A 21,880-nucleotide genomic window follows, 5' to 3' on the forward strand; every position below is an offset into this window, starting at 1 on the left:
GCAAGAGAGTGAGAAGGATAGAATGTTACAAAAGTACATTAGGATTTCTTTTAAAAATCACAAAAAACTGATAAACAGGAACGTAAGAGCAGATTCAAAGTTCAGACAAATGTTTTATCTGTTCTCTATTCTTTAAATAAGCGAAATGAAATGATGTCAAACACTTTTTATAAGCATTTGCCATGAAACAATGAATTTGATATCAATATAATAATAATGTGATAAGGGCTAATTTTCATGTGATATCTGAAATGAATGAAATAAAGATTGATACAGTTTCAAATATTAATTTTTATATTATAAAGCTGAATAAAATAGAATACTACCTTTAGAATAATCTTCTTAACTGCAGTTTGGGGACTTCCGTATTCCCAATTGTTCTGTGGTAATATCGTTTGCCAACCCAACTTTTCTCTTAGCCTAATAATATGTCTTATCACATCACCATCCTTTGGTTCTGGTTTAGAACATTAAGAAAAAAATGATCCAATAAAGGTGTGAATATAGGCATTACTTAAGGATAGTGCATAATATTTCAAATATTTATACATAAAAAAAATTTAAATGGTAACTTATTCTTAAAGTTTACACAAAGACTATAATTGGAGGAGAAAATATAGTTTAAATTCAATTTTAACAGAAGCTGGAAAGAAGGAATAATATTTTTCCATTTAAGAAAGCTATCACAGGGGCTGGCCCCGTGGCCGAGTGGTTGAGTCTGTGCACTTCGCTGCAGGCGGCCCAGTGTTTCGTTGGTTCGAATCCTGGGCACGGACATGGCACTGCTCATCAAACCACGCTGAGGCGGCGTCCCACATGCTACAACTAGAAGGACCCACAACGAAGAATATACAACTATGTATTGGGGGGCTTTGGGGAGAAAAAGGAAAAAATAAAATCTTTAAAAAAAAAAAAAAAAAAGAAAGCTATCACAAAAGACCTAATTCTGCAATAACACAGGTAGTTAGCAAGAGAAGACACTGGAACAGGAGCCAGTTAGAAGGCTTTTCTAAATAAAGGTCTAAGCTGGAGCAGAGCCAGTAGGATCAGAACAGAAGGGACTACTGTGTCAGATGGAAATAGCTTCCTAAGGATACCCATCCAACAGACACCTTTCAGACCTTATCTTTCTTAGCAGCTGATGATTCTCTCCTTGAAACATTCTCTTTTCTTGGTGTTTATTCACCATGCTTTACAGGTTGTCCTCTTAGCCCTAAAACTTCTTTTCTTGATAAAATAAATCATGGGAGGAGAAGCATGCCAAAAACGATGCTGGCAAAACCAACAATGCTACAAAGTTGTTCAAGATTTCTGGTTCTCCAGAAATCACAAACACCAGCTGATGAACACAACCTCTTTGCTAAGGATTAAATGAGACTTGAGCTATTGTATAAAACAGTGTCAGGACTAGGATAAGGCACTGCATGACCTTAAGAATAAGTTCCTCTTTAAATTTCATATCCTAGGCACTTCACTTCTCCTACCCTAGTCTGGGCCATGTCAGTTGCTTAAACATGGAAATAAATTAAAAATACTCAATTCAAAAGAAAGCTAGTTAACATTAGGTATAAAAGAGAGAAAGGGAGGTACTGAAAACATTAATACTAGGGGATGGCACAAACTGTGTACGTCTAGACAAGAGGATAAACATTACAGACTCAGAGAGAAAAACATATACCTATGGAAATCAAAGTAGCACAGAGTTGGCATAGGAAAAGAAAAACAGATCAGTAAAACAGATTGGAGTCTAGAGATAGACCATTTTAAAAGACAATCTAATAAGGGAAAAAGCTGGTATTTCAAATCAATAGAGGAATGACCAACTGTTCATTAAATCATAATGGGAAAGTGGTTAGCCATTTAGAAAAATATGCACTGATATGAAGCATAAATTATAGATAGATTAGAGAAGTAAAGTGGAAAAGAAAATCATGGAAGTATTAGAAGAAAATATGGGAGAATATGTTTATAAACCTGAGGGAGCAAAAGGCCTCCGAAAAACAATCAAAGCATGTTAAAAGGAAAACAATAATAAATTTGACTTCTTCAAACTTAGCAATTTATACAGAAGAAAAGCCACCATAAACAAAGTTAAAATAGAATTAACAAACTGGGAGAAAATGTTTATAACCTATATGAGAGTCTAGGGATTAATATACCAAATATTTAAAGAATTCTTCCCAATCAATAAGAAATAAACATTTTGATAGAAAGATGAGCAAACAATTTATGGAAAAGGAAACCAGCCAGTAAACATATGAAAAGATGTTCAATCTCACTAGTAATCAGGGAATCACAAATTAAAATGACAATGAAAAAGCCATTCTCACCCATCAGACTGGCAAAAAATTAAAAGTTGGAGAATATAAATATTGTGTGTGAGCTTCTGCATACACAAAATAATGCCATTCATTTTATGGATGTATTAATTATCTATCTATGTGTAACTAATTGTCCTCAAACAATAAATATTTACTATTTCACAGTTTCTATGGGTCAGGAATTCAGAAGGAGCTTAGCTCAGCGGTTCTGGTTCAGAGTTTCCCATGAGGTTGCAGTCAAAATGCTGGCCAGGGTGGCAGTCATCTGAAGACGTGGACTGGGGCTGAAGGATCACTTTCCGAGATAGCTCCCTCACATGGTTATCAAAAGGAGGCTTCAGTTTTTCAACACACAGACCTCTCTATAGGGCTGCTTAGGTGTCTCACATGACAGCTGGCTTCCCCCAGAGAGTGAGTCAAAAGAGACAGCAGGAGCTTACACACAATATTATTAATATTTGCTAGAAGTGGGTCACTAAGTCTGTCCTTCGCTTAAAGGGAGAGGAATAAGACTCCACCTTTTGAAGAAGGAGTGTCAAAGAAGAAGCGGACAAATTTTTAAACAACCACAATGAATACATACAAATGTAGAAAACATATAAAATCATCAATGGAAAAGACAGTCACCAATTTCAATATAGTTGTAGCTGACTCTAATTGTAACTGGGACAAGAGAACTGGGAAAGGAAAAGGTGGGAGTGGCTTTAGCTGGATCTGTACCATTTTACTTTGGCATTAGTTTTCTATCGCTATGTAACAAATTACCAAAAACCTGGTGTAAGACAACACAAATTTATTATCTCACAACTTCCATGAGTCAGGAGTCTAGCAAGTTTTAGCTGAGTCCTCTACTCAAGGTCTCACAGGGCTGAAATCAAGATGTTGGCTGACTAGGCCCTCACTGAAGCTTGTTTGGACAAAGAACTGCCTCCAAGTTCCCCTAGGTTGTTGGCAGAATTCATTTCCTTGTGGCTACATGACTGAGGTTCCCATTTTCTTGCTAATTGTTGGCCAGGTGATCTTCTCGGCTACTAAAGTCTACTTTCATGTCCTTGCCATGTGGTCCTCTCCACACCATGGCAGTTTGCCCCTCCAAAGTCAGCAGGATGGCACCTGCTACTGTTTCTGGTTTCTGTTAAAGGCTCATCTAATTAAGGCAGGCTTGCCCAGGATAATCTCCCTTTTGATTAACTCAAAGTCACCTTAGTTACTTCTCAACAATGTCAAATAAAATGACATAGTCATAGGAAAGATTTTCCATCATATTCACAGGTTCTGCCTGCACTCAAGGGGAGGGGATTATACAAGGTGTGTACAACAGGGGGTGGGACTATTGGAGAATATTTTAGAATTTTGCCTACTACAACTTCCTATAAAAAAATAATAAAATATTAATTTCTGTTAAATCCAGGTAGTGAGTACACTGATATCTGTTAAATGACTTCTTTACTTTTTATATTTTAAATTTTCATAATTTTTTAAAAAATCTTTTTAAAAAGCCTAAATACTTAAGTGGTTACCAGTCTATGTCTGCGTGGGTTTATAGAAGCTAAATGAGGGTAACAAATTGAAGAAATTTAACCATTAAAGGATTAGATTGTTTTTATTTATCTAGCAGCCATTAAGCCTAAATTGTTACTCTTTCTTACACTGATATCAGTTTCAAAACACTAAAGAACAATGTGCCAAATTACTAAGAATTTTTAATGCACAGCCACAGTGATTGTATTTGTGCAATGAGATCCATTGTATTAGTTTTCTGAATTCATCACAAACTTAGTAGTTAAAACAACACACATTTCTGTGGGCGGGGGTCTGTATATGGCTTAACTGGGCCCTCTATTAGAGTCACAAAGGCTGCAATCAAGACGTTGGCCAGGGTTGGATTCTCATTTGGAAGCTCAACTGGGAAAGGCTCTACTTCAGCTTGTTGACTGTAGAAGTCGTAGCAGCTTGCTTCTTCAAAGCCGGCAGACCAGAGAGTCTAGAATGAGTTTGCCAGCAAGATGGAGTCTTATATAATGTAATAGAATCACAGAAGTGACAGTCCATCACCTTCACCATGTTCTGTTGTTTAGCAGCAGCCACAGGTCCTGCCCAAACTCCAGGGGAGGGAATTAGATAAGAGGGTGAACACCATCCCATCCATGCAGGTTTTGTGCCAACTGAGGCATTTGTAATTTTGAGGATCTTCGTTTTTAAAAAATGGAGCCCCAGTAAGTGAGAGGTCCTGAAGTTTAAGCTTCAATAGCTTTATGATATATCTGCCCTGGACCATGGCATTTCAGTGAAAAATGGAAAAGTTTCCTTTTTCCTATAAAACTTAAAATAGTAATACAATTAAGAATTTCAGGTACAGAGAAAGTACAGGTATAGAGAAAGTACAAACTGGAAAACGCTAGTGGAGGAAAATCTGGTTAAATGAATTATTTATATGGGGATTTAAACTCTATGGTATAATGATACCACAAAGTTCTACTAAAAGGACAAAGAAAAAACCATACAACCTTATATTTTTTGTACTTCTATAACCATAACATTCAGAGATTTTTTTTAAAGATTTTATTTTTCCTTTTTCTCCCAAGGCCCCCTGGTACATAGTTGTGTATTTTTAGTTGTGGGTCCTTCTAGTTGTGGCATGTGGGATGCCACCTCAGCATGGATTGACAAACGGTGCCATGTCTGCTGTCTGCACCCAGGATCTGAACCGGCGAAACCCTGGGCCACCGAAGCAGAGCGTGTGAACTTAAGCACTCGGCCACGGAGCCGGCCCCAGAGATTGTTCTTAATTGAATACTCTCTGTCAATTTTTTCTTTTTTTTCTATTTTATTGAGGTCATATTGGCTTTTAACATTGTATAAAATTCAGGTGTACATTATTATATTCCAGTTTCTGCATAGAGTGCATTGAGTTCACCAGCAGTAGTCTACTTTTTATCTGTGACCATACACATGTGCCCCTTTACCCCTATCGCCCTCCTCCCACCCCCTTTACCTCTGGGAACCACTAATCTGTTCTCCCTGTTTATGTATTTGTTTATCTTCCACATGAGTGAAATCATATGGTATTTGTCTTTCTCCATATGACTTATTTCCCTTAGCATAATACCCTCAAGCTCCATCCATGTTGTTCCAAATGGCACAATTTTGTCTTTTTTATGATTTAGTATATATATACCATGGTATATATATACCACATCTTCTTTATTCATTCACCCGTTGATGAGCACACGGGTTGATCCCATATGTTGGCTATTGTGAGTAATGCTGCATTGAACATAGGGGTGCATAAATCTTTTTGAATTGTTGATTTCACATTCTTTGAATAAATACCCAGTAGTGGAATAGCCTGATCATATGGTATTCCTATTTTTAGTTTTTTGAGAAATCTCCATACTGTTTTCCATACTGGCTGCTCCAGTTTGCATTCCCACCAGCAACGTATAAGGGTTCCCTTTTCTCCACATCCTCTCCAACGCTCATTATTTCTTGTCTTATTAATTACAGCCATCCTGAAGGGTGTGAGGTGATATCTCATTGTACTTGTGGTTTGCATTTCCCTAATAATTAGTGATGTTGAACATCTTTTCATGTGTCTGTAGGACATCTGTATATCTTCTTTGGAAAAATTCCTGTTCATATCCTCTGCCCATTTTTTGATCAGGTTGGTCTTTTGTCGTTGACTTGTATGAGTTCTTTACATATTTTGGAAATTAACCCCTTGTCAGATATATGATTTACAAATATTTTCTTCCAGGGGTAGGTTGTCTTTTCATTTTGTTCATGGTTTCCTATGCTGTGCAGAAGCTTTTTAATCTGATGTAGTGTCATTTATTTTTTCTTTTGTTTCCCTTGCCTGAGAAGAGATGGTATTCAAAAGATGCTGCTAAGACTGATATCAAAGAGTGTACTGCCTATATTTTCTTCTAAGAGTTTTATAGCTTCAGGTCTTACCTTCAAGTCTTTAATCTATTTTGCGTTAAGTTTTGTGTATTGTGTAAGACAATGGTCCACTTTTCCCAACATCCTTTATTGAAGAGACTTTCCTTTCTCCATTGTATGTTCTTGGCTCCGTTGTCAAAGATTAGCTGTCCATAGATGTGTGGGTTTGTTCCTGGGCTTTCAGTTCTGTTCCATTGATCTGTGTGTCTGTTTTTCTGACAGTACCATGCTGTTTTGACTACATCAGCTGTGTAGTATAATTTTAATTCAGGCAACGTGATACCCCCAACTTTATTCATTTTTCTCAGGATTGTTTTGGCTATTTAGGGTCTTTTGTTGTTCCATATAAATTTTGGGATTCTTTGTTCTATTTCCATGAAGAATATCATTGGGATTCTGATTGGGATTGCACTGAATCTGTTGATTGCCTTAGGTAGCAATATGGACATTTTAACTATGTTTATTCTTCCAATTCATGAGCATGGAATATCTTTCAATTTCTTTATGTCTTCTTCAATTTCCTTCAACAATGTCTTATACTATTCAGTGTATGGGTCTTTCAGCTCCTTGGTTAAATTTATTCCTAGGTATTTTATTCTTTTTGTTGTGATTGTAAATGGGATTGTATTCTTGACTTCTCTTTCTGCTACTTTGTTATTAGTGTATAGAAATGCAACTGATCTTTGTATGTTGATTTTGTATACTGCAACATTACTGTATTTGTTGATTATTTCTAACAGTTTTTCGGTGTGCTCTTCAGGGTTTTCTATTTATAGAATCACGTCATCTACAAATAGTGAGAGTTTCACTTCTTCCTTTCCAATTTGGATCCCTTTTTTTCTTTTCTTTTCTTTTTTTTTTTTTTGAGAGAAAGATTAGCCCTGAACTAACATCTGCCACCAATCCTTCTCATTTTTTGCTGAGGAAGACTGGCCCTGAGCTAACATCCATGCCCATCTTCCTCTACTTTGTATGTGGGATGCCTGCCACAGGATGGCTTGACAAGCTGCACGTAGGTCTGCACCCAAGATCTGAACTGGGGAACCCCAGGCTGCTGGTGAAGTGGAATGTGTGAACTTACCCACTGCACCACCAGTCTGGTCCCTCAGATCCCTTTCATTTCTTTTTCTTTCCTAACTGCTCTGGCCAAAACCTCCAGTACTATGTTGAATAAGAGTTGTGAGAGTGGGCATCCTTGTCTTGTTCCTGTTCTCAGAGGAATGGCTTCAGTTTCTCTCCATTGAGTATGGTGTTGTCTGTGGGTTTGTCATATATGGCCTTTATTATGTTGAGGTTTTTATTATGTCGGGTTTCCTTCTAAACCCATTTTATTCAGAATTTTAATCATAAATGGATGTTGGCTCTTATCAAATGCTTTCTCTGCATTTGGTGATAACATGATTTTTATTCTTCATTTTGTTAATGTGGTGTATCACAGTGATTGATTTACAGATGTTGAACCATCCTCACATCCTTGGAATAAAACCCACTTGATTGTGGGGTACTTTCTTTTAATATATTGTTGTATTGGATTTGCTAATATTTTATCGAGGATTTTTGAAACTATGTTCACCAGTGATACTGGCCTGTAATTTTCCTTTTTTGTGTTGTCCATGTCTGGTTTTGGTACCAGGGTAATGTTGGCCTCATAAAATGAGTTAGGAAGCATCCCATCCTCTGACTTTTTGGAATAGTTTGAGAAGGATAGGAATTAAATCTTCTTTGAATGTATGGTAGAATTCACCAGAGAAGCTGTCTGGTCCTGGACTTTTATTTTTTTCAGAGGTTTTTGATTACTTTATCAATCTCTCTGCCTGTGATTGTTCTATTCAAATTTTCTATTTCCTCTTGATTCAGTTTTGAGAAGTTGTATGATTCTAAGAATTTATCCATTTCTTCTAGGTTATCCAGTTTGTTGGTGTATAGCTTTTCATGGTACTCTCTTATAATCCTTTGTATTTCTGTGGTATCCATTGTAATTTCTCCTCTTTCATTTCTTATTTCATGCATTTGAGTCTTCTCTCTCTTTTTTCTTAGTGAATCTGGCTAAGGAATTGTCAATTTTGTTTATCTTCTCAAAGAACCAGCTCTTAGTTTCATTGATCCTTTCTATTGTTTTTTTAGTCTCTATTTTGTTCCTTTCTGCTCTGATTTTTATTATTTCCTTCCTTCTACTGACTTTGGGCTTTGTCTGTTCTTCTTTTTCTACTTCTTTAGATATAGGGTAAGCCTGTTTATTTGAGATTTTTCTTGTTTCTTCAAGTAGGCCTGTATTGCTATAAATTTGCCTCTTAATACTGCTTTTGCTGCATCCCATAAGAGTTGGTAAGTTGTATTTTCATTTTCACTTGCCTCTAGGTATTCTTTTAGTTCTCCTTTGATTTCTTCATTGATTCAATAGTTGTTCAGTAGCATGTTGTTTAGTCTCCACATGTGTGTGACTTTCCCAGCTTTCTTCTTGCAGCTGATTTCTAGTTTCATAGTAGTGTGGTCAGAAAAGATGCTTGATATGATTTCAGTTTTCTCAAATTTACTGAGGTTTGTCGTGTCTCCCAACATATGGTCTATCTTTGAGAACGTTGCATGTGCACTTAAGAAGAATGTATATTCTGCTGCTTTTGGATGGAAAGTTCTATACGTATCTGTTAAGTCCATCTAGTCTAGTGTTTCATTTAAAGTCACTGTTTTCTTGTTGACTTTCTCTCTGGATGATCTATCCATTGACATAGTGGGGTGTAAAGGCCCCCTACTATTATTGTGTTGCTATCGATTTCTCCCTTTAAGTCTGTTAATAGCTGCTTTATATACTTTGGTACTCCTGTGTTAAGTGCATATATATTAATAAGTGTTACATCTTTTTGGTGGCATACCCTTTTATCATGTAATGGCCACCTTTGTCTCTCATTGACTTTTTTATCTTGAAGTCTGCTTCATTTGATGTAAGTGTGGCCACACCTGCTCTCTCTTGCTTGCTATTTTTGCCTGGAGTATCATCTTCCATCCCTTCACTCTGAGTCTATGTTTGTCTTCAGAGCTGAGATGTGTTTCCTGGAGGCAGCATAGTGTTGGGGCTTGTTTTTTAATCCATCCAGCCAGTCCATGTCTTTTGATTGAAGAATTCAATCCATTTACATTTAGAGTGACTATTGATACATGAGGACTTAATGATGCCATTTTATCGCTTGTTTTCCAGTTGTTCTATATTTCCAAGGTTTCTTTTCCCTTGTATTTCTGTGTGCCATTTCGGCTTGGTGGTTTTCTGTGATGGTCTTCTCAATTTTCTCTTTATTTATGATTTGTGACTGCTCTGATTTTTTTATTTTTGGAGGTTACCATGAGGTTTGTATAAAAGATCTTATAGATGAGATAGTCCATTTTCTGATAGCCTGTTATCTCCATTATTCTATGCAGGTTCCATCCCTTTTCTTTCCCCCTCTATGGTTTTATTGTCACAAAGTATTCTTTTTTGTGTTTTGAGTTTGTGATCAAATCAAAGCATTTATAGTTATTTTTGATGCTTTCTTTCCCTTCAGCCTTTATTTTATAATTGTTTGATAACTTATTCTTATAGAGAGCTGCAATTTTCTGATTTTGTCTATTTATCTCCTTGCTCAAAGCTCTGTAAACCTTTGCCTTTTTGTTTCAGGTAGGAGGGCTCCCTTCATTATGTTTTGTAAGGCAGGTCCAGTGGTGACAAACCTCCTCAGCTTTTGTCTGTCTGGGAAAGCTTTTATTTCTCCATCATATCTGAAGGATAATTTCACCAGATAGAGTATTCTTGTATAATAGTTTTTATCTTTCAGTATTTTGAATATATCATTCCACCCTCTTCTATCCTGTAAGGTTTCTGCTGAGAAATCTGCTAGAAGCCTGATAGAAGTTTCTTCGTAGCTTATTTTCTTCTCTCTTGCTGCCCTTGATATTTTTCCTCTGTCATTGAATTTTGACAGTTTTAAAATTATATGCCTTAGAGAAGGTCTTTTTGCAGTGGTGTAATTAGGAGTTCTATTAGCTTCATGTACTTGCATGTCCAGTACCCTCCCCAGGTTTGGGAAGTTCTCAGCTATTACTTCTTTGAATAATCTCTCTGCTCCTTCCTCCATCTCTTCTCCCTCTGCAATATCTATAATCTTTATGTTACTTTTCCTAATTAAGTCAGACATTTCTCAAAGAATTTCTTCATCTTTTAAAAAATCTTAGTTCTCTCCTTCTCCACCTGAAGCATTTCTAGGTTTCTACGTTCAAGCTCACTGATTCTCTCCTCCACAAGTTCTGCTCTATTTTTTATGCTTTCTACATTATTTTTTATCTCATTAATTTTTTTCTTCATATCTAGAATTTTTTTTGTTAAGAGCTTCAGCCTCTTTGGTGAAGTATTCCTTCTGTTAGTTAACTTCATTCCTGAGCTCACTGAACTGTCTTTCTGAGTTTTCTCGTAACTCATTGAGTTTCTTTATGGTAAATATTTTGAATTCTCTGTTAGTCAGACTGTAATCTTCTGTGACTTCAAGTTTGGTTTCTAGAGATCTGTCATTCACTTTCTGTTCTGCTGTGTTACTGAACTTGTTTGTGGAGTTTGATGAATTGATCCTCTGTCAGTGTATTTGTTGTAGTAACCACCATTCTTATTTGGGAAAGGCTTTGGTTACTTTGGTTCTGAGCTGCTTCTGCTTGTATTTGAGAGCCTGCACTTTCCACTCTCCACTGCCTCTGCTAGTGTTTACAGTGCCCTTCTTGTGCCACTTGTGCCTCTGATATTGCTGATGCCTTGCTCCTTTTGATCTTGCTGCAGTTTCAGGTGTTGCCACTGAGGTCACGAGGCTGTGAGCATTTCTACTGCTTCCAGGGTCACACGGGTCTCATGGTCCCCTCCGTACTTGCTCTCCACAGGCTCACATGCTGCTGCCCCATGCACCGTCTGTGCTGCTGCTCTAGGGTTATCTGGGGATGCTGGCAGCACGACTGCCAGGGGTGCTGGGTTCACAGTTGTCACTGTTGCTGTCAGGGGCCTGGGTTCTTGTATGCAGCCCCCACTGCTGGTAGAGCTGGTGTCCGGGGTGCTACCAGGTGGGGCTAGGTCTCAGCTTCTGCTGAGGTTCCTTAAAGCCTCAGGTTGCAGGTGCCACCTGCCACTGCTGGAGAAGGAGTAGGGGCTAAGCTACAAGTGTTGGTGCTCGCCATACAGTCTCAGGTCACTGGTGTCCCCTGGTGTACTTTATGAAACCTCATGTCAGGGCATCCTGGTCCTGCTGTTTTGGTTGCTGTCCCTACTGCTGGAGAGACCAAGACCACTGCAAGGGGAGAAAGAGGGGGCTGGGTCTTTTCTGTGTTCTGAAGCCTCAGGATGTGTGTGTCACCCATCACTGCTGAGGCTGGGGGTAGAGGCCAAGTCAAGAGTGCTGTATTTGCCCTTGCAGCCTGTGGTCACTGCCATGTACACTGGTGTGAGGATCCGTGTTTTGTCTGCCACCCACAGGAGAGAGGGAAGGAGCTGATCCCCTAGTTCTACTGCCTCCTGGAGGTCCAGTCCACCCACCTTCAGATGTATAGATGCATGGATCACTCAGGCATTCTAGTGCTGTGCAAGAAATCACTGGATGTCAGACTGGTTGTAACATAGAGGAGAGACAAAGGGAATGATTCACTCCACCTTGATGCTGACATCACTGTCAATTTTTTAATCTATTAATATTTTAGATTTTCAAAAAGATAGAAAAACATTTTAACACCTTTTTAAGCAACCAAACACAAAATTCAGTAAGACTATTTCTTCTAAAATCAGCATCCATTATGAGCACACAAAACCACAGAATAATTTGAAAAAATGTAGTATCTTCTAAATAAGTTGGGTCAGTGATACCACATACCTGTTCTATCAAATGACATAAGGCTTTTTTTCCTAACTTTTGGACAAGCGTAAGTTTGATCCTTTTTTTCCTTTGGTTTCTCTTTTTTCTTATGGGGAACTGGTTCTGGAGGAAGTTCATCTTGTTGAGTTCTGCTTTCTTGAAGGTAATCTGAAAATAAAACCATTATTAGATGAATAATCAGCATGAGCTATAAATAACACTATGATAATTCCACATACCAAGCAATATAGTTGATCATTATATCATTATACTATTTATGAGCACAGCCTCTGAATCAAACCGTCTTGGTTCCAAGCTCAGTTATAAGCTTTACCATTCACAGTTCTGTCATTTGCTTTGTAAGTTAGCTGTCTACCTTACTTTACTCACCTTTGAAATGAAGATTGTTACAGTAAGAGCCTCATAGCATTTAAGAATTAAATTAGTTAATATGTTTAAATCTCATATGTTAGTACCAATTTCATTGTTACAATAAATCTTTAAAATGTGAATCCTCATGTGAAATAAACACATAACAAAACTCTTTTTATTAACTGTAATTTGGTAACTGAGCCCCGAAGATGCTTAGATCCAAATGCAGAAAAGTAACACAGAACCTATTTCTCATATTCCTTCTACGACTTACCTGATTGGTGGATTTTCAACAAGAAGAAGAATGGGGAAATTATTGAAAATAGAGTTTTTTAAAAGCAAATAGGTTTTATTTTTCTCCTCATTGATTTAACAAATATTTATGGAGTGTAAGGCATTTAGCTACAATCAAATAGGAAAGAAGACACAATAAGTACAAACAAAACAAAATGAGAACAAATGAAATAGCCAGTAAGTTCTATTTCAGTCAACAGTCCTAATTCAGAGGAGTGAGAGAGAGAATTTCCCATTTATATAATCAGAGGAGATCACATACCTGTCCTGTTCCAAAGAATCAAATGTTGAACGATGGTAAGGTTTTTAATTTAGGGAGTAGGGGAGAGGGCTGGAGATGAGATAAAGATAAGAAAACAGAAGGACAGTTCAGGAGATCACAATGAGAAAATGTGAGCTTCAGTGGAAAGTTTATGTGAAATAACTGTGAAAACCATCCTTTATCTTTAACATCTATTCTAAGAGTATCTCCCATCTCCTTGCCTTATTGAAACCTAGTTATTTCCTAAAGACACCACTAACATGCAACTCTCTCAAGTAGTGGTTGTTTATACTCCGACACCCCACATACCTCAGGATTAGAAAGTAGGCTTGTTTTCCTCCTTGCTCCCCATTTACCACTTCCAAATCATTACAACTTGCCCTCTTAAAAAAAGTCCTGCTCCTCTGAAGCTCATGCCTTTCCACTGCATCATACTCTTCCACTCTTCACTGACATCCATCAATTGCCTGGTCTCAATTAATCTGGAACCCTGGCTCCAGGAAGGACCTTTCTCCATATTAAATCTGCCATCGTTCTGGAAGACTTCAGTGTTCACGAATTACGACCTGTCTGATACCATGTCCCCTTCTCCACTTTCTAGACATCTCTAGTCCACTTCGACCACCCACTCCCAAGATTACATCCTAGTGCTTGTCATCATTGGCCTCTATTCTTCTAGCTTGCTTAATATTCCCAACATCACCATTTTTTGACCATTGGTATCTCCAGTTCATTGCCCCATTACTTTCTTACAATCCATCATCCCTTTATTTTTTTCATCTTTCTCTTCATCCAGTTGAGATTATACTGTCATTAAACACCACTCTTGCCCATATCCTAAACCCTCTTCTTTTGGTGTCACCTATATGGCAAAACATCAGCCCTGGAGGAACCCAACTTTATGTACTGTCTATGCCTACATCCACACAGTCCCGTGCTACTAGAGAAAGGCCCACAAATGGGTGGACTGGTAACCCCCTAAATTCACTTTAATTAACCACAAATGGACCCTGAACACAAACCTGAAATCCTACTGTTTGTCTTGTTAACTTGCTCTTCTGGCTTGTCAATGGCTGTTTCAGATTTTCCCCACGCTCCTCAATTCTCCAAATCTTTACCTTCCTATCTGTGTACTTCAACTGATCTCAATGCCTACTTACCAGAGAACATGAAAGGCATCAGATGGGAATTACTTCAGTTTGCCATTGCCAAATAAGCCAAGCAAGCCACATCAGCATCCATCGCTTCCTACTGCCCTCCTGAGTTAATAAAGGTGTCTGTTCCTCCTCCCATCCAAAACCAATCCTTTCCACCTTTTGTTTAGACCTACCCTCTCATGCTTACATTATTAATGATTCCTTTCTTTTCCATATCAAAGCAGCTCCCATCTTAAATAAAACCTATTCATAGACCATATCTCCCTCTAGTTAGCAATCTATATCTTGCCTTTCTTCATAGTCAAACTTCTCAAGAGAGTTGATAAAATCACTATTTTATTTCTTCATCGACTTAATCCATTCCAGTCATGTTTCAGAATTCCACTAAAACAGCACTCAAGGGACATATCCTTCAGATCCATAAATTCAATGGACATTTTCAGTCTTCATTTTAGTTGACTTATCAGTGTTATTTGATGCTTTAGACTATTCCTCCCTTTTTAAATTGAGATATAATTGACAAGTTACATTATATTAGTTTCAGGTGTACAACTTAATGATTAGATTTTTGTATATATTGCTAAATGATTGGCACAATAAGTCTAGTTAACATCTATCACCACATATAGTTATAAATCGTTTTTCTTTTGTGAGAACTTTTAAGATTTACTCCTTAGGAACTTTTGAATTTACAGTGCAGTATTATTACTAGGTCACCACGCTGTACATTACATCTCCATGACTTACTTATTTTATAACTGGAAGTCTGTACTTTTGACTACCTTCACCCATTTTGCCTACTATCTCTGGCAACCAATAATCTGTTCTCTGTATCTATGAGTTTGTTTGGTTTGGTTTTTTTTAGATTCCACATATAAGTAGCATTATACAGTATTTCTCTTTCTGTGTCTGACTTATTTCACTTAACATAGTGCCCTCAAGGTCCATTCTTGTTGTCACAAATGGCAAGATGTCTTTCTTATGGCTGAAAAATATTACACAATATATATATTATACACACATTACATAATATATACATACACACACATTTTTGTCCATTGATGGAGACAGGTTGTTTTCATGTCTTGTGAATAATGCTGCAATGAACATGGATGTGAAATATATCTATCTGAGTTAGAGTTTTCATTTCTTTCAGAGAGATATTAAGAAGTGGAATTGCTGATCAAATAGTAGTTATAGTTTTAATTTTATGAGGAACCTCCATACTATTTTCCATAGTGACTACACCTACTTACATTCTCACTGAAAGTTCACCAACGCTTGTTATTTCTTGTCTTTTTGATAATAGCCATTCTAAGAGATAGGAGGCAATATCTCATTGTGGTTTTGATTTGCATTTCCCTAATGATTAGTGATGTTGAGCATCTTTTCATGTATCTGTTGGACATCTGTACGTCTTCTTTAAAAAACTGTCTTCTTTAGAAAAATGATCCTCTGCTCAACTTTTAATCAAATTATTTTTTGGTATTGAATTGTATGAGTTCTTTATACATTTTGGATATTAATCCTTATTAGATATGTGACTTTCGAATCATATTTGCACAGACGATTCATTTTTTGGTAGGCTGCATTTTCATTTTGTTGATTTGCTGTGCTAAAGCTTTTCAGAGTGACGTAGTCCCACTTGTTCATTTTTGCTTTTGTTGCCTTTGCTTTTGGTGTCAAATCCAAAAAACCAATGCCAAGACTGATGTCAAAGAGATTTCCACTTATGTTTTCTTCTAGGAGTTTTACGGTTTCAGGTCTTATGTCAAGTCTTTCATCTATTAGTTAATTTTTGTGTACGGTTTAAGATAGTGGCCCAGTTTCATTCTTTCGCATATGGCTGTCCATTTTTCCTAGCACCATTTATTGAAGAGATTGTCCTGTCACCATTGTATATTCTTGGCTCCTTTATCATAAATTAATTGACCACGTATGCGTGGGTTTAAATCTGGGCCCTCTATTCTGTTCTACTGATCTATGTGTCTGTTTTTATGCCAATACTGTACCATTTTGATTACTATAGCTTTGTAATACAGTTTAATCAGGAAGCATAACGCCTCCAGCTTTGTTCTTCTTCTCAAAGTTGCTTTGGCTATTTGGGGCCTATTATGGTTCCATACAAATTTCAGGATTGTCTGTTCTAGTTCTGTGAAAAATGATACTGAAATTTTGATAAGGATTGCATGGAATCTGTAGATTGCTTTGGGTAGTATGGCCATTTTAATAATAGTAATTATTCCAATTCATCAACATCGAATTTCTTTCCATTTATTTGTATCTTCTTCAATTTCTTTCATTAATGTTTAGTAGTTTTCACTATACAAGTATTTAACCCTCTTGGTTAAATTTATGTCTAGGTATTTTATTCTTTTTGATGAATTTATGAATGGGATTATTTTCTTAATTTCTCTTTCTGATAGTTCATTATTAGTGATTAGAAGTGCAACAGATTATTGTATATTGGTTTTGTATCCTGCAACTTTACTGAATACGCTTATTAGTTCTAATAGTTTTGGGGGGAGTTTCTAGGATTTTCCATATTTAATATCATATCATCTGCAAACAGTGACAATTTTACTTCTTCCTTTCCAATTTGGATGCCTTTTCTTTCTTTTTCTTGCCTAACTGCTCTCGCTAAGACTTCCAATATTATGTTGAATAAAAGTGGCAAGAGCAGGCATCTTTATCTTTTTCCTGAGGCGTATGATGTTAGCTGTTGGCTTTCCATATATGGCCTTTATTAAGTTGACATACGTTCCCTCTATATTAATTTTGTTGAGTGTTTCATCATGAATGGATGTTGAATTTCATCAAATGTTTTTTCTGCATCTATTGATATGATCATATGATTTTTATCCTTCATTTTGTTAATGGGTGTATGACATTGATTGATGTGTGGATGCTGAACCACCCCTGTATCCCTGGCATAAAGCCCACTTGATCATAGTTTATGATCCTTTTAATGTAATGTTGAATTTGGTTTGCAAATACTTTGTTGAGAATTCCATCTTTGCTCACCAGGGATTTTGATGTGTAATTTTCTTTTCTTGTGACATCCTTGTCTGGTTTTGGTATCAGGGTAATGCTGGCCTTGTAAAATGTGTTTAGAAATGTTCCTTCCTCCTATATTTTTTGGAAGAATTTGAGAACGATTGCTATTAATTCTTCTTTGAATGTTTGGTAGAATTCACAATGAAGCTGTCTTGTCTTGGACTTCAGTTTGTTGGGAGGTTTTTGATTAATGATTCAAATCTTTTCTACTAACTGGTCTGTTTAGATTTTCTATTTCTTCATGAGTCAGTCTTGGTAGCTCGTATGTTTCGAGGAATTTAGTCCTTTCTTCTAGGTTGTCCAATTTGTTGGCATATAATTGTTCATAGTAATCACTTATGATCCTTTGTACTTCTGTGGTATCAGTTGTAATGTCTCCTCTTGTATTTCTGATTTTATTTGAGTCCTCTCTTTTTCTTAGTGAGTCTAGCTTAAGGTTTGTCAATCTTGTTTACTTTTTCAAAGGATCAGCTCTTAGTTTCACTGATATTTTCTATTGTCTCGTTAGTCTCTATTTCATTTATTTCTGCTTTGATCTCTGCTATTTCCTTCCTTAAGCTAACATTGGGCTTCGTTTGTTCTTTTTTTTCCAGTTCCTTGAGATTTAAAGTTAGGTTGTTTATTTTAGATCTTTCCTTTTTCTTTAAGTAGCATTTATTGCTACGAACTTCCCTCTTAGAACTGCTTTTGCTGCATCCCGTAAGTTTTATGTTGTATTTCCATTTTCATTTGTCTCAAGGGATTTTTTGATTTCCCTCTTGATATGTTCTTTGACCCTTGGTTGTACAGTAGCATGTTGTTTAATCTCCATACATTTGTGAATTTTTCAGTTTTCTTCTTGTAATTGATTTCTAGTTTCATACAATTGTGGTCAGAAACGATGCTTGATGTGATGTAATTCATCTTAAATTTATTAAGATTTGTTTTGTGGCCTAACATATGATCTATCCTGGAGAATGTCCTATGTGCACTTGAGAAAAATGCATATTCTGTTGCTTTTGGATGGAATGTTCTGCATATGTCTGTTAAGTAAATCTGGTCTAATGTACCACTTAAGGCCAATGTTTCCTTATTGATTTTTCTGTCTGGATGATCTATCCATTGATGAAAGTAGGGTATTAAAGTAGGGTATTAGATATGTTAATATTTGCTTTACATATTTAGGTGCTCCTGTTTGGGGTACATAAATATTTACAAATTTTATATCCTCTTGGTGGACTGACCCCTTTATCATTATATAATGACCTTCTTTGTCTCTTATTACAGTCTTTGTCTTAAAGGTCATTTGCCGGATATAAGTGTAGCTACCCCAGCTTTATTTTGGTTTCCATTTGCATGAAATATCTTTTTCCATCCCTTCATTTCAGTCTATGTGTGCTTTTACATCTGAAGTGAGTCTCCTGTAGGCATACAGAGCATATACATGGCATATAGAGCATACAGAGGGCTCTTGTTTTTTTATTTGGCTACTCTATGTCTTTTGATCGGAAAATTTAATGCATTTATATTTAAATTATTGATAGGTATGTAGGTATACCTATTGATAGGTATATAGGTATATATTGAGAAGTATGGTGTTACTGCCATTTTGTTAATTAGTTTCTGGCTGTTTGTAATTGCTCTGTTCCTTTCTTCTTCTCTTGCTCTCTTCCTTTGTGATTTGATGATTTTCTGCAGTACTATGCTTTGAGTCTTTCTCATCATCTCTTGTGTATCTACTACAGGTTTTTGCTTTGCAGTTACCATGAGGCTTACATAAAATAACTTACATTTATAACAATCTATTTAAGTTGATAGCAACTTATGTTTGAATGCATTCTTAAGGTCTACGTTCTTACTCCTCTCCCTCAATGTTTTATGTTTTTGATGTCACGATTTACATCTTTTTATCCTGTGCATCCATTAACAAATTATTACAGCTAAGGTTCTCTTTACTACTTTGGTCTTTTAACCTTCATACTAGCTTATAAGTGATTAACCCACCTCCTTTACAACATTGGATTATTCTGAAAGACTGAGGGTGCATTTTAGTCTGCTGTCTCTGCTCTGTGCCCTGGCGGAGGGGTAGCCCATTAAGAACTGTTTCTCCATTGTAACAGTCCCACAGGACCCACAAGTGCAAGCTCCACTGGTCACAGAGCCAGATGATCAAGGGGGAATCTTAGGTGACAGCTGTAAAAATCAGGGTACCCAACCAGTGCACAAGCTCCTACCCAGGAGATTCCAATGACCCAGAACAAGGCAGGGTTAGAGTGTGAATATGGCACCCAATGATTTCTGTCCACAAAGAGCACCTCAATAAGCCTCTAGATGCGTACCAAACAAGAAGTCTGCCTCTTAGGTCAAAGCACCAAGACAAGCAAATAAGCCTCTTTCATAGAAAGACTGGGGTTGTGTTTCAGTCTGCTGCCTCTGCACTGTGCCCTGGGGGCTATGAAACAACAAGTGTCTCTCCATATGTTACAGTCCCATGGCCAAACAAGGCCTCACTGGCCACCAGAGGCAGGCAATCAAGGGCATCCCCTGGATGGCAGCCACACAAACCAGGAGACCAGACATAAAAACTGAGGTACCAGATGCATGTACAAGCTCCCCTCCAGGAGAATTCCATGTTCTGGAGCACAGCAAAGGAAGAGCATGAAGATAGCACCTGCCCTCCGAGGTCTCTGGAGAGGATTACAGTCAGCCCTTAGATGTATGTTTAACTAGAAACCTGCCCCTCAGGCTGAAGCTATGAAGACAAGCTAATAGGCTTCTTTCACAGAAAGACTGGGTACCTCAGTCTGCTGCCTCCACGCTGTGTCCAGGTGGTAGCCAATGAAGAACTCTCCCCATTTGTTACAGTCCTGTGGGACCTGCAACCATAAGCCTCTCTGGCTACCAGAGCCAGGCTATCTAGAGCTGTTCCCTGGGCTTCAGACACAAAAACTGGGGTGCCAGATGAGTGTCCAAGCTCCTTTCTGGGAGACACTAGTAACCTGAAGCAAGGCAGAGGGAGAGCACCAAGAGGGCACCCATCAGCCTCTGTCTTTAGAGTATTTCAGTAGAACCCTAGACGTGTGTTAAATTAGATGCCAGCCCCTCAGGCCAATGCTTTAGGACAAGCAAATATGCCTCTTTCACAGAAAGTCTGGGCACTTTTCAGTTAACTGCCTCTGTGCTGGGCCCTGGGTTGGGAGAGTCCACGTGTGTGAGCCCTTTAGCAACTGCTTCTCAGTTCTCTATAGCCTTTTGGGTCTTGTAGACACAAGTCCCATTGGCTTTCAAAGCTGGATGTTTTGGGGGTTCGTCTCCCAGGTGCAAATCTTAAAAGCTGGGGTACTAGATGTGGGGTTCAAACTCTTCACCCCTCAGAGAGGACCTCAGGGTTCCTACTTCCTTCCTGATTGCGGGTAGCCACGCTGGGGGTGGGGGCAAGATTTATGGCAAGATTGTATCTTAGCCTCTCCTACTATTTTGATGTTTTTTCTCCCTCACCCAAAGTGTAGGAGCTGCTCAGCCAGTTTTCAGGTTATTTTCAGCAAAACAGTTCCAAATTTAGCTGTAGATTTGGTGTGTCTGTGGGATGAGGTGAGTTCAGGATCCTCCTAGGTTGCCATCTTGAACTGGAACCCACTCCTTCCTTTTTTATACAATCTCTTCCTTTGGCTTCTACGATACCACACACTCATTCTCTTCCTCATCATCCTACTTAGCCTAACTCTGACCAATCCCATGTTTCCATTGCAGCCATCCCCCTTTATCTGGTTCATAATTGCTATAGTTCCTCGGCCCTATACTCTCACTTTATACACTCTCCTTAGGCAATTTCATCTATGGCATGGGTTAAATTTCCACCCACATGATTACTCCCAAATATATCATCTCAGCCCTGGCTTCTCTGAGCTCCAGATACACATATTCAACTGCCTCCTTGACATCTCCATGGAACGCACCAGAAGTACTCCAAATTCAACATGTCCAAAATTGAACTCATGATCCCTCCCCCAGACCCCACAAATCCTGATCCTTCTTCAAGGGTTCCTAACTTAGTGAATGGCATGAGTATTCATTATATTATACCAACCAGAAAGCTAGGTACCATCTTTGACACCTCCCTCTGTCTCACCAATCCAGCAGCATAACTGATAATTCTATCTTCAGAATATCTAAAGCCTCTTAACTGGTCTCCCTGTATCAATTCTTGTTCCTCTACAATCTATTCTTCAATTTGCAGCCAGAGTTACCTTTTCAAAACAGAAATCTGACCAGGTTAATTCCTTGCTTAAAATCTTTCCATGGTTCTTATCTTCCTAGTATAATGCCAAAATCCTTAACATGGCCAACAAGCCCTTGCTTTTCCTGGCCCTTGTATTCCTATCCAGCCCTCTATTTCTGTTCTCTCTTTACTGAGAAATGTAACAAAGAGATCAGAGTACTCCTTTGTCTTTGCTGGAAGGGAAGCTGTGTTGGGCCTACAAACACTTAGCTATAAGGCCCAGGCACTTCCTTTGTTTTAATCTGTTAGATAAAAACATTCTTGTCCAATGAAGGCCAGAAGTTCTGGAGTCCAGGCCCCTTCAGGAAATCAAATGGACCCATGTTCAGACAGAGGCTGAAGGCAATTGCAGGTATCACCTAAATGTT

The 21,880-nt window shown here is 37.8% G+C and overlaps 1 protein-coding gene across 1 annotated transcript in view; it reads right to left on the reverse strand.

Annotated features, from left to right (window-relative positions):
* The window catches only part of DNAH14 (dynein axonemal heavy chain 14), a 417,787-nt gene that overhangs the window by 360,540 nt on the left and 35,367 nt on the right, over positions 1-21,880 (reverse strand). Inside the window, exons 4-5 of the mRNA XM_070602297.1 lie at positions 12,131-12,280; positions 327-457 (exon numbers count right to left, since the gene is read on the reverse strand). Coding sequence (XP_070458398.1) covers positions 327-457; positions 12,131-12,280 — 281 coding nt within the window. The remainder of the gene's footprint in view (positions 1-326; positions 458-12,130; positions 12,281-21,880) is intronic.

The sequence above is a fragment of the Equus przewalskii genome, chromosome 31 (assembly GCF_037783145.1).
Source record: "Equus przewalskii isolate Varuska chromosome 31, EquPr2, whole genome shotgun sequence".
Taxonomy (NCBI): Eukaryota; Metazoa; Chordata; class Mammalia; order Perissodactyla; family Equidae; genus Equus; species Equus przewalskii.